The sequence below is a fragment of the Fusarium falciforme genome, chromosome 9 (genome assembly GCF_026873545.1).
Source record: "Fusarium falciforme chromosome 9, complete sequence".
Classification (NCBI taxonomy): domain Eukaryota; kingdom Fungi; phylum Ascomycota; class Sordariomycetes; order Hypocreales; family Nectriaceae; genus Fusarium; species Fusarium falciforme.
In genome coordinates this window covers 706604-719112 of record NC_070552.1, presented here as the reverse complement: position 1 = coordinate 719112, position 12509 = coordinate 706604, and the positions used below count along the sequence as shown (strand labels likewise).

The 12509-nt window shown below is 50.5% G+C and overlaps 5 protein-coding genes across 5 annotated transcripts; 4 read left to right on the top strand and 1 right to left on the bottom strand.

Annotated features, from left to right (window-relative positions):
* Positions 1-197: 197 nt before the first annotated feature.
* NCS54_01110300 (Hypothetical protein) lies at positions 198-1235 on the top strand (the record flags this gene model as incomplete). Its single annotated transcript, XM_053156388.1, has 1 exon — positions 198-1235. One exon carries the CDS (start codon positions 198-200, stop codon positions 1233-1235), a length of 1038 nt encoding a protein of 345 aa, XP_053012363.1.
* A 1048-nt stretch (positions 1236-2283) lies between these two features.
* On the top strand, positions 2284-3949 carry NCS54_01110200 (Hypothetical protein; the record flags this gene model as incomplete). Its single annotated transcript, XM_053156387.1, has 2 exons — positions 2284-3296; positions 3349-3949. 2 exons carry the CDS (start codon positions 2284-2286, stop codon positions 3947-3949), a joined length of 1614 nt encoding a protein of 537 aa, XP_053012362.1.
* Positions 3950-6560: 2611 nt separating this feature from the next.
* NCS54_01110100 (Pyr-redox-2 domain-containing protein) lies at positions 6561-7904 on the top strand (the record flags this gene model as incomplete). The annotated part of the gene is made up of 3 exons (XM_053156386.1): positions 6561-6852; positions 6899-7714; positions 7762-7904. Exons 1-3 carry the CDS (start codon positions 6606-6608, stop codon positions 7902-7904), a joined length of 1206 nt encoding a protein of 401 aa, XP_053012361.1. The 5' UTR covers positions 6561-6605.
* Positions 7905-8810: 906 nt separating this feature from the next.
* Positions 8811-10779, top strand: NCS54_01110000 (Fungal-trans domain-containing protein; the record flags this gene model as incomplete). The annotated part of the gene is made up of 5 exons (XM_053156385.1): positions 8811-8861; positions 8918-9027; positions 9079-9646; positions 9695-10488; positions 10551-10779. Exons 1-5 carry the CDS (start codon positions 8820-8822, stop codon positions 10777-10779), a joined length of 1743 nt encoding a protein of 580 aa, XP_053012360.1. The 5' UTR covers positions 8811-8819.
* Positions 10780-11059: 280 nt separating this feature from the next.
* Positions 11060-12264, bottom strand: NCS54_01109900 (GFO-IDH-MocA domain-containing protein; the record flags this gene model as incomplete). Its single annotated transcript, XM_053156384.1, has 2 exons — positions 11060-11619; positions 11670-12264. 2 exons carry the CDS (start codon positions 12262-12264, stop codon positions 11060-11062), a joined length of 1155 nt encoding a protein of 384 aa, XP_053012359.1.
* Between the last annotated feature and the right edge of the window lie 245 nt (positions 12265-12509).

Here is a 12509-nt window from a genome sequence, read left to right as displayed (position 1 = left end):
CGGAGTAAAGCGTCGAATGAATGGATCTTGAACAGAAAGAACGGATTCTCGAGCCATTCAGGTGATGGTGATCTCCCGTTCAGCCGGTTGGACCGCCGAGGAAATCATCTAGAAAAGATACCCAACCAACCTCCATTCACATCCTTGTCCATTGTTCACCCCCTCACAGCAAGCCGAAACGTCCTTCGCAACCGACCATGGCTTCATCTCCCTTCTGGATCGAAACTGAAGACTGGCATACCGCCGGTGAACCTTTCCGTGTCGTTAAAACGCTTCCGAACGGCTACCTTCCCGAGTCTTCGACCGTTGCCCAGCGTCGTTTCGATATCATAGCAGATCCTCAGCATCCACTCGATCAGCTTCGTCAGTCGTTATGTCACGAACCTCGCGGTCACGCCGATATGTATGGCGGCTTTATCACGCCGCCTGATGATGCTGGAGCTGCTTTTGGAGTGCTGTTTTGGCATAAAGATGGCTTCTCCACGGCTTGTGGTCATGGAACGATTGCGCTTGGATATTGGGCTGTCGCAAATGGTATCGTCAAAGTCCCAGAGTCTGTAGAGGCCAAGGTCGACGTTGTAATTGATGTTCCATCCGGTCGAGTGGTGGCTAGCATGAACATGGTCGATGGCAAGGCTGTTGGTGCCGACTTTATCAACGTGACTAGCTATCAGTTGGCCAAGTCGTTACCCGCCGCCGTGCCCTCGCGAGGGACTGAGGTTAATGTCGATTTGGCATTTGGCGGAGCTGTCTATGCTACCTTGGATGCGGACCAGCTTGGTCTCAAGGTTGAGCCAAAGAACGTCAACGAGTTTATCAAGATTGGGAGAGAAATCAAGGCGTCACTAGGAACTCGAGCTCATTACGGAACATACGACTGCTACGGAGTCATCTTTTTCAACGAAGAGGGCGACGAGGAAGGAATCGTGCGACAGCGGAACGTTACAGTGTTTGCAGACGGCCAAATCGACCGATCGCCCTGCGGCTCTGGATCATGTGCTCGACTTGCAGTCTTATTTGCGCAGGGGAGAGTGGCAACCGGAAAGGCGAAGCTGCTGCACCGGTCGATCATCGCATCGCAGTTCCAGGCTGAAGTCTTGTCAGAGGAGAAGTCGCCCGTGGAGGGATTTCCTGCATGTATTCCACGAGTGACAGGTGAGGCGAAGTTGTGTGGGAGGATGAGTTTCTATATTGATCCTTCAGAAGACATCTATCCTGGGTTTCTTCTCCGATAGGCAATATAAGAATAGGTTTACTTTCCACCCCACGAAAGCTCCTTCATTGCTGATCTCTTTGCCACGTTGGGATGCTATCATGGCGTCATGTAGCTCCTCAATTTAGTCACCACTGTTTGCATTCAACGGGTTCACTTCCAAAGCGCCATTCAAGCAAAAAAGGACGAGAAAAGACATACTGTAGAAGTTTCTACCGAACTACGGATATTAACGAGCATCTCCACCTAGACTCGTTCCACTCCACGATCCTCTTCGTCTTTAGGGTAGCTGTAAAGAGTTCGACTCGAGGCACCTTCTGAGAGGTGGTATTGATCCCTGCATCTTCTTGGCTGCCTTGAACACGAGTAAGACTCTTCTATTAACAAGGATTTGGTTTGTAATCGTAGATTGCTTTGTCTGCCTCAAACCCAACTCCCAATCAACTCCCATAACCTGGCACCTGGTTAAAATCTGGTTAAATCTTGCAGAAAGATGCAATCGATGCAAATCTTGACCAACAGTTCGTCCCATCTTCCCCACCCGCCTGCATCTGAGATGGAGTTGACACTACTCCTCAGATAGGCAAGTCAAGCCGGCTTATCTATGCTTATTCGCCAACTCGCTGTGAAGCTCCGCTTTCGGTCTAGTTTTGTCCGGTCCGAAAGTCCGAAATCCTCGCTTGCGACGTTAATGCCCTTTCTGGTGATAGACGACGGAGGTGTAGAGACCGAGATTTTGCTTTGGAGGATCATGCTCGGTCTTGAGATATGTCCGTCTGTCCGTTAAAGATGCAGTCTTAAGAAGGAGGATCTGCCTCTTTGTCTAGTGCCGGTGCTAGACCTTGAGCTTACAAACCAGACACTTCAACTCGTATAATCGATCAATAACATCATCACCATCTCCGCTTCCTCTGTGACTGTTTTCTGCGAGCTAAACACAGCGGACCCGATTAACAATCCTTTCACCAGACCCACACTCCAAAACCCAACGTCGCTTATAAGAAACGAGTCGCCTTTCTTCGACCCTTCCATCGGCCGCACACTTTCACGTACACTTACCGACACTCCATATGGTTTCCACAAACGAAAAGGATTGCACCGCCGACGGGGTCCTCGACCAAGAGCGCAATGGATCTTCGCAGGAACCTTCGCTCCTGTTTGATCAGAAGGAGATTGAGAGGTTGGGACGAGAGCGTCCGGCGTGCTTTCACAGCTGGTACGCCGAGATAGGTTTCGTCTTTGCTGTTGTTGGGTCTATGATGGTTAGCGAGTACTTTGTCAGCGGGTTCAACATTGCGCTTCCTTCTCTTGCGAACTCGTTGGATATTCCAGAGTCGGCTCGGACTTGGCCTGCGGCTGTCATCAACTTGACCACGGCGGCTCTCCTTCTACCTTTTGCGCGACTATCCGAGATTCACGGTGGACGATTAATCTTCTTGGGAGGCCACGTATGGTTGTTGGTTTGGTCATTGATCGCTGGGTTCAGCCAGAACCCAACCATGCTCATCGCCTGCCGAGCCATGCAGGGCCTAGGATCCTCCGCCTTCCTACCATCGAGCGTTGCTATCATGGCGCGCATCTATCGCCCAGGACCTCGAAAGAATTTGGTATTTGGAATGTTTGGAGCCTTTTCCTGCATTGGATTTTATTCGGGCATCTTCTTTGGTGCCCTCGCTGCCCAAGTCCTAGGCTGGAAATGGTACTTTTTCATCGGCGCTTGCTTCTGCGCTGGTATCTTTCTCGCCGGTCTTTTGACAATTCCCAAGAGCCAAGGTGATACACAACCAGATCTTGGAATGGATTGGTTGGGAGCTTGCACCATCGTTCCTGGACTGGCGCTGGTTGTGTACGCGTTGACGGATGGTGGAAACGCTCCTCAAGGTTGGCGGACGCCTTACATCTACATCACCCTGATCATTGGTGTCTTGTTTCTTGCTTTGGCCTTTTACATCGAGGGCTGGAAGGCTAGTCAGCCTCTTTTGCCGGCCGAAGTGTTCAAGACCAAGTACATGACTCGATTGATCATTGCTTTATTCTTTTCCTACGGATCCTTCGGTTTATTTCTCTTTTACGCCAGCTTCTAGTACGTTACCCTGTCCATGGCTACCCGATCCCCTAGACTGACATTTATCTAGTATCGAAGAAGTGTTGGGCATCTCCCCGTTGCTGACAGCAGCGTGGTTCATCCCCTTGGCTGCAGGTGGATTTATCCTAGCCGTCGTTGGAGGGTTTGTTCTTCACATTCTCAGCGGACGACTTTTGCTGTTGATTTCTGGATTTGGATTCCTCGGATGCTGCATATTATTCGCCCTCATTCCTGATAGTGGAAAGTCAAACAGCTTTCTCTATTGGGCCTTTGTCTTCCCTGCCATGGTACTCAGCACAATCGGCGTGGATATAGCATTCAACGTCACCAACATTTTCATTACAACATCCCTCCCCAGCCATCTTCAGGCAGTTGCTGGAGCCTTGATCACAAGCCTGCTCTACCTCGGCATGGCATTCTGGCTGGGCGTTGGAGAGATGGCCATTTCTGCCAAGAAGGACGTCGAAGGCGAAGAGAACGTGAGCCAGAGGAGTCAATATCAGATTGGATTCTGGGCTGGCGCAGCACTTGCGGTTGCTGCTTTGCTCATCTTTATCACTGTCAAGATGGAGTCGGCCAAGGCGGATCTTACTGCGGATGAGAAGGCTGCGAGGGAACGGGAGAATGCAACTGAACAGGCAACAGAATGACGAACTTATTGGGTCACGGGTATAATGAGACATTGGGGACATCAAAAGTTATTGGTTTCATGACATATATGCAGCAAGCGAAAGTAGAATGATAGACATATGGGCACATTCAAGGCAGGCTTCTTGGTGTGGAAATAGACTAGGATTATCCATTTATATATAATGATATAAAAGACAGCTCAAATACCCTTCCTAGTACCAGTGGCTTTTGTTATCTGAGGTGTATTGAGGCGTGCTTGAGCTCCCCGTTGAATGAGCGGCATTGAGCGAATGAATGCTGTATGCAACGCAGCTGCAGATTGAACTATTAGATACCTGAAGGAACCATTGTTTGCATTGTGAAAATAGAAGAAGAATGCGTTCGGGGTCATCTTACCAAAGATGATCAGCTTTCATGTTGATCGTCAGATCACTTGCCCTTGCACTCAGGTCTCCCACAGTTTCCAGGCGTCCTCTTGGAAGCCAAGTAACTCTTGCAGGCAGCATGACCTGGCTTTCCTTGTTGTGCGCAGGAGATGAGGACTGGCTCTCTTGCCACGGTGTGGCCGCAGCCAGTGTAGATGAGGTCGGAGTAGGTAAGCTGGCACATCTTGTCTGACGAAGAGGCGATGATTGGTTTAGTGTGTGCTTTTGCTGAGGAGGCTTGGGGCCGACGGGGTTTTAAGTAGCTGGCAAAATGCTGAGACGCGTGAGGAGGAGGAAGATGCTGAAGAACAGGGCTCAACGGCCCGTAGAACGATTCGGCGCAACAAAGAGAGCCCAACCGAACACATAACATGTTGTTTGTTGTTATTGGTTGTGGATCGACGGTGTTGAATGATTAGGCACGTACAATGAATACAAAGAAACCATGAAACAATGCTCAAAAAAACCCTTTGCAGGGACTGGTTTGATGCACAAGGGAGGGTCTACAATGGCCAACCTGTTTGTTCATTACAACCAGGTTTTGAGCTTTCTCAGTTGGTGTTGGTGTTGAGATTGACATTAGCATAGGTACCTAGACGTGAATGAAATGGCATCATTCAGTGGCCTCGATGCATGCTTTGTTTGCCATTCGAGCCTGCAAGTGATGAAGCATAAACAAAACCTGCGGCCTATCGAGGCCTAATCCAGCAACGACATTTCCCTTGAGCGATATTCACGCTGAGCAAGTCAGTATCAAAGAGTCATCCTGACCAAATAGGCATCTAATGAAGACTACTGGAAGTAAAAGAGACTACCATCCTGATCACCGATGACCAGATATCTTGGCTTTCGTCCTTGAGGCTGTGTTGGCCCTAGGCAAGATGTTGGATAGCAAAGTACGGACTGACAAGTGTCGTTGGCTAGAAAGAAAGTTTGCAATATACTATTGGGTGCTGATGTAACCTGTGACCTAACAAAGGTCAAGTAAGATAAGAAGAATACCGAGATGAGAGGGATTAGGCAGAGTCTGCCTCTCCCTGGTCACGCCTAGAGGCCCCGAGGATAAAGAGACGGTCGTCATCAAGTTAAATTGTTTCTAGTAGGCTCTTGAATTAGTCTACGCAAGTTGAATAATGTGACCTGCCTGTCAACGTCTACCCGCAGATGAAGTCTTAGCTGTCGTGTCTCGCGGGATATCTACTTCACGCTTAAGAGGCTCAAATGCTTCAGCTAAAAATCTCCTACATGGTATCTCCATGCGGCGACGTCGAAATTGAAGCTGATTTTCGGCCGGGACCAGTCAGCAGATCTGTCCCAAGTGGAGAGCTGGTGGATTTGACAAGGCGGTGATGGTGGCACGGGAATGCCCGCACTTTGACTCCGCTGATGACTGGGATCATCCTAGAGGTGGTGCGAGAGCTTTATTGATGGTCTACAAAGCGTCCAAGTTTATTCTCCCTTGACCATGTCTTGGACCATGTCCTGCATTCATCTCGCTACCCGGTTCTTGATGAGCTTGGCTGCCGATCAGAATGAGAACAACATTCATGACGCGTGGCTTGAGAATGGGTTTGACAGAAACGCCCTTGGTTTCTTCAGCTGGTGTTTGGCCTCAACATTGAATCGAAATCTCGATGGAAGCAGCCACTCAAGACGAAGAGTCACCTCCCAACCTCTTGATTTTTCCTCATGCACGCACGGAAACTAGCTTCAACCTTCAGCTCTTGGCCCGCCGTAGATCCCGAACATCCCTGCTCGACAGATTTCCTTGGCACGGCGGCGCCTCGGGAGAATCAGCTCAACCGCAAAGAGCGGCTTGCAGACAAAAGGGCCTCAAAGCCTGCGGGGAGACGGGAGCTACCAGGACGGTCCGAGCCTGTGGTTGACACAGAAGAAGCTGTGAATGGTTAGAGCTGCTGGAAGATGGAGAGCTGAAGGCTTCCGTGTCTCAGATGGCCCACTGCCCAGCTGATGGTACAAGCTGCAGGCGAGAGGATAGCTTTGGACCATGATCGACATTGGAACCAGAATTGGCGAATCATTTTGGTTCGTCTCTTTTTTGAGAGAAATAGCTCTCGGCTTGTGTCAAGCGATCACAATGTAGCTATCGTTAGTAGCGGCAGTCGTGATGCATCCTTGCTGCCGAGGGAGCGGAGTGAGTCTGGTATAAAGGCAGGCGCCCATCGCAGCATCTTCCATCTCGTCACCTCATTTGCTCTTCACCCTCTTCTCTCCATCTTCAGGTCTGAAAATGCGGTTCCTTTCCACTCTCGTCGCTTCGGCGCTCGTCTCTCTCGGTAATGCTGCTGCCATTGCTCGAGGGGATGTCCCTCTCGTGCCTCAGACCCAATACGATGCCATCATCGTGGGAGGTGGTCCCGCCGGCCTCGCTGCCTTGAGTGGCCTTGCTCGTGTGCGTCGAAATGTTCTCCTCATAGACTCGGGGGAGTATAGAAATGCTCCTACTCGACACATGCACGACGTTCCTGGCTTCGATGGTGAGTATTATCGTGTCTCCCGCTGTGTCACACTAACAGATCCCAGGTGTCACACCTGCGTACTACCGTTGGGCCGCTCGCAAGCAGCTGTCTTACTATGACACTGTCAAGATGGAAAATGGAACCGTCATCGACATCAAGGCTCGCGACGAGAACACCTGGTTCTCTGTCACCGTCGACTACGGCAACAAGCAGAAGAAGACCGTGACCGCACGCAAGATTGTCCTCGCTACTGGACTTCGCGACATCCTCCCTGAGACACCTGGCGTCGAAGAGGCTTGGGGCAAGGGTATCTTCTGGTGTCCTTGGTGCGACGGCCACGAGCACGCCGATCAGCCACTCGGACTCCTCGGCCCTCTGGACAAGGTTGCTGGCATGGTCCGTGAGATGCTGACCCTGAACACTGACATTGTTGCCTTTGTCAACGGAACCGACACTCGCGACTCCCGTGTCCTGGCCGCCAAGGATCTTCCTAAGTGGGAGGCCTACCTCACCATCCACAACGTCACAGTCGACAACCGCACCATCACCGAGATTGAGAGGGTTGCCGAGGGAGCCAACGAGCATGCGGACCCCAGCCTTCCCAGTGTTCCTGAGAATGACTGGTTTAACGTCAAGTTTGACAAGGGAGAGCCTGTTGGTCGAGCTGCGTTCCTGGCCAGCTTCCCCGACGAGCAGCGATCCGACGTTGGAGAGAAGGCAGGAGTCCAACTTTATGGTGGTCGTCTGGCTGCTAACCAGTCTGCGGGCCTTGTCACAAACATTCCCGGTATCTACGCTGTTGGCGATGCTAACTCGGATAACGTCACGAACGTGCCACATGCCCTCTTCAGTGGCAAGCGGACAGCCGTGTTCCTGCACGGTGAGTAACCTTTGTGTGCAACTGTGCGTGTGCTAATGATGATGCAGTCAAACTTGAGAGGGAGGACCAAGCCGAGGAGCTTGCTGGAGAGCCTGCCAAGCGTGACACTCACCTGCAGGCACGCGATGTCTGGGAGACCATGAACGGCAAGCGAGGAGATATGCTGTATGCTGGAGAGTTTGATCAGTAATGAGTTGGAACGCGAACATGAATACCTATAACATTGGACTGAGGATAGTCTGCTTACTTGGCTAGGCTCTGAGGGCGGTTGACTGTTGGTATAGTTCTATGGTAGCTCAAACTCAGGTATTCAGTTGATAATTCACAAACGTGGCATAAACGCTTTATATACACGCCTTGCTAAGCATCCATGCAATATGCATCAAGTGACGTTCTTTGAATGCCGTACCTACCTAGGTATCTACAAGAAGTCTTAGTCGGTGCAGTTCTCAGTCTCAGCCCACTATTGCCACACGGGTCAAAGTGCGCACTTGTGAGGCCACGGTAGAGATCAATACGCCAATGCTTTAAATGTACTCATTAAGACCTGCTATCTCATTGCTACAGAGTAGGGTATTCCTGCATTCAGGAATGCATGGCTTTGCGATCCCTGCTTGACACCGTTCTGATACGACAGGGCCAAGCTTCTTTGTCAACCTTGGAACTAACTTAACCACTCGCCGAGAACTTGATCTTTCTCTTTGCATAGCGATGATATTAGAGAAGAACAAGCCATCAAGTGGTGAGAGAAGCACGTCAAAGCGTGCAAGAGCGGACGGATTCTAAAGCAAAATATGGAAAATGATATATCATGATCACACGTTGTACCGGCGATTGGTGGCACTTTGTCGTCATGATATATACTATTACCAGCTGTCATATCACCCCCTTCGGCAGTCCCTGTAGCATCCGCCCTCCGAGCGATGGGTCTAGCCTGTGGAGGCTATTCCCAACTTGCACATTCTCCGCTGAGTCATCAGATCGGCAACATGGGTACACCCCTGGCATAGCGCTCACCACTGTCCGGATTCAAGTTTGGACTCCTTCCTTACGAGCTCTTGGTGACCTGGCCTATTCCGTGGGAACGTAAGGACTGGTCGCCAACATGCCTCCCAAACGGGCTTGTGACTTGTGTTACTCCAAGAAGGTCGGTTTCTCTGTGGCGTGCTCGTCCCCCCCCCTAGCTATGCTCATTATTTGTAGATCTCCTGCGATCGCTCAGATCGAGATGTTGCTTGCGACTGGTGTAGGCATCATCAGCTCATCTGCACATTCAATAGGGCGAGGGCTAGAAAGAGACGCCCAAAACCTAGGTAGGACGATGTGTGACAGGTGTTGGACGTCCCTGACTTATGTATGTTTAGGATAGAGAACAGCGTCTTTGCGGTAGAGCGCAGTCTGTCGAGCCAGCTGCAACCTATCGACTTTGTTCTGGACCGAGTCATGATGGACCATGTCAACTCTAGTACTTCTTCCTCACCTTCGGTACAGGGACCACGACCGGGTCACTATGGTATCTTTGCCCAGAATTTTTTCAAACCCGATGATCTCTTAGAATCGTCAATGCCTTTGACTGGAAGCCATCTTTTGCAGCTCAACGACCTGGATTGCCTGGATAGAGAGACAGCCTGGCAGATTCTACAGGCATACTCTGAGTCTTCTGTACGATATGTCCTCCCCCTCATCGACCCAGTTCTCTTCCAGGATACCCTTGAGCTTGCATACTCCTCCGAAGAAGCCACCCAAGCGTCTCAACGAGCTCAGGCCCAGGGATGCGTCTTGGCCCTCATTTCTGTTCTGAGCTTTCTCGACCATCACGCCCTGTCTCTCTCGCACGACCACGGAATGAAATGTGCGTCTCAGGCATTGGCGCTGTTGGAGTTCACGAATGAAGAGGCTAGCCTCTTGAATCTTCAGACTGCCTCTTTGCTGGTAGGTCTTGCGCATATCCATAGGACGTGACGGCTGATGTTTATCAAGCGGCTTCAATGTGCCTTTACCGGTCAGATCGCAGGTGCTATCAAGAGACATCAAACTGCCTGTCGTCTCGTCAAGGAGCTTGGAAGCCATACCATGAGGCTTGATAGAGCAGGAGTTGCGAACATGACTTGCAACCAGCGCGAGAATCGAGAGCTGCGCACATTGTTCTGGTACAGCTACATTACCGACAAGCAGGTCATCATGCGAACCGGCATGGAACCTCTTCTACCCGATGACATCTGCGACCTAACACTCCCAGATGACTGCATCGCCTCCAAGGGATATGCCATCCCGGAACTCAAGGACGGAAGCATGCCTCTGCTGCCATACGGAGTCTTGCCGCCTTGTCTTGTGGGAAATATCCAGCTCAGCATCCTCAAATCCAAGGTCTGGCAACTCCTGTACTCGACCGAGGCACGGCAGAGGTCCGAGGCGGAGCTCTTGTGGGCGGTACGGGAGCTCGACGGTGAGCTGGAAGCCTGGAGGATGTCTGTCCCTACCAAGCTGAGACCGACGTTCTTGATCGCTGACAAGAGGCACATCTCGCCTCCTGAGATTGACCTACCGTCTTGGGTGCGGCATCATGCGACTACTCTGCATTTAGAGTACCACCACCTTTTTATTACTATACATCAAGCTAACGCGAGATATCAATTCTCCAAGGGCTCGGATAGTTTTGAGCATGCGTGGAGTAGTAGCGTTCAGTCTAGTATCGCGTTGGCGCTGGAGGCTAGTCGCTCGACTCTGCTGTATCTGGAGACGGTGCTAGACCGTCTTGCAAAGGAAATGTTCTGGTGAGTCCTAAAGATGTCTGGGCTGCTTGGAATTGCATAAAAAGTAACCATTGAGCTTGCAGGATGTGCATTCACTACCCCATCGTCGCCCTCCGGACCTTATTCGTAAACATCGTGGCCAACCCGTCAGGGCCGGATGCAAAGTCTGACCTGCAGCTCCTCTGCTCCACGGCCAGCTTGATCGAGCGGATGCCCATGTCTAACAGGCTTGTTCACGGGAAGGTGTACATCCAAAAGATAGAGGAAGAGATTTCTGGGCTGGTTGAGTATGTAAGGAGTCTAAACGGTTAATGTTTACGTGATAGTTGTTGAGTATTGTTTTTGATCTTTCTTATTTACATGGATGGTCTATACGGGCATAGTGACTCACATTTGTTGGAATCTGGAAGAGGTATTGGTCAAGGGCGTGTGTGCTTGTTATATGTACTTTTCTTGATAATGGAATTCAATAAAGGATTTGTTCATAGTTGCTAGATCATAAATCCAATAAAAATAATGTTGAAATTACCTCATCAAGATGTCAACCTCGTGATACTTGGAGTCAGGATGATTGATTCATCGGCCCTGAGAACTACTTTGAGCCGTCCGAGTCCCATTCTCTCAATAGCCCATTCAACTGCTCATGGCGGAAAAGAGCGTCGTCAAAAGAGACCAGTCCCTTCCTATTACCCTCTGCAAACCTCTCGTAGACAGTAGCAACGTTACGGCTAATAAGGGGGAGCTCTTCCTGCCATTCCTGCCACTGCCAAGCAATCTCCTCAACCTTGCCGGTCTCAAAGTCATCAACTTCAATAGTTACTGGTGGATCGTAGCTATTGGCATTCAAGAACGTTCCACCCTCGGCCTTGAGTCTAATCTCTCCCTTTTCACCGTTGATGGTAAAGACGAGGGGGGCCTCTCCTGGGAAGGGCTGGCCTCGACGGAAGCGGATGAGGACACTTGCGCCCTCTTGGGAGATCTCTGATTCTTTGAGAGTGCCGGTCGCAAAGATTAGGTCTGGGACTTCTGACTTGACTGTGTTGATGATTTTGTTTGTTGCTAGGTCAAGGACTTTGACGTTGGGACGTTGGAGGTGGAGGCGGCTCTTGAAGTTGCCAATGTCGCCCAAGATGTATTGGACTTGGTCAAAGACTAGTCTAGTGTTAGTAGTGTTTCGCTCTTTCGGGCAAGCATTAACTTACGGTGACCAAGTCCGACGGTATAAATGTTGCCGCCCACAGCCCGCCGAGTAAAGTAATCCAATATAGATGGCAATACCTCACGGTCATGGGTGCCTCCAGATGCACGAAGTTCACTGCTAAGAACCTTTCCAATGCGGCCTTGCCGTAGAAGCTCGTGGATCTTGACAATAGGCGGCGCAACACGACCTTGAAGGCCGACGATAGTACGACTACCGCTTTCTTTGGCGAGAGTAGCAAGTTCTCTAGCATGCTCGTCATCTTGCGCTAGAGGCCACTCCGCGTAGACAGCCTTTCCAGCTTTGACACTAGGTAAGGCAGTTGAATGATGAACGTCGACGCGTGTAATGACAACCACTAGATCAATCTCATCATCGGCAGCAAGAGACTCGGGGTCGCCATATGCCTTTGTCTCTGCAGGTAGTTCAAAGTGCTGAATAGCATTGCGAGCAGCTTCTACACTGCTATTGCAAAGAGCCACGATCTGATACTTGGACTTGCCACGCGGGGAGAGGAGGTATGGCAGATGGGCGACAGCGGCCCAGGAGGTTTTGGCAGAGGCGGAGAGGCCGACGAGGGCAGTGCGAATGGGGGCCATTTTGATATTCTTGAAGCTTGTTGAGTATTTACAGTTGACAGGTTCAAGAATGGAGGTTTCTTTTATCTTCAGATGTGATGCTAAGATGTAAGATGGATGATGCCATCCTGATTTCTAATCATGGATTTGTCAGGTTGCTTACAGTGAGATATCTGCACCAAATTGGGTATTGTTAGGTGAAGGGTAAGCACGTTGTCTGTTTCTGGGCTTCATACAATGGGTATATCCCTGAAGTCGGCAAGGAC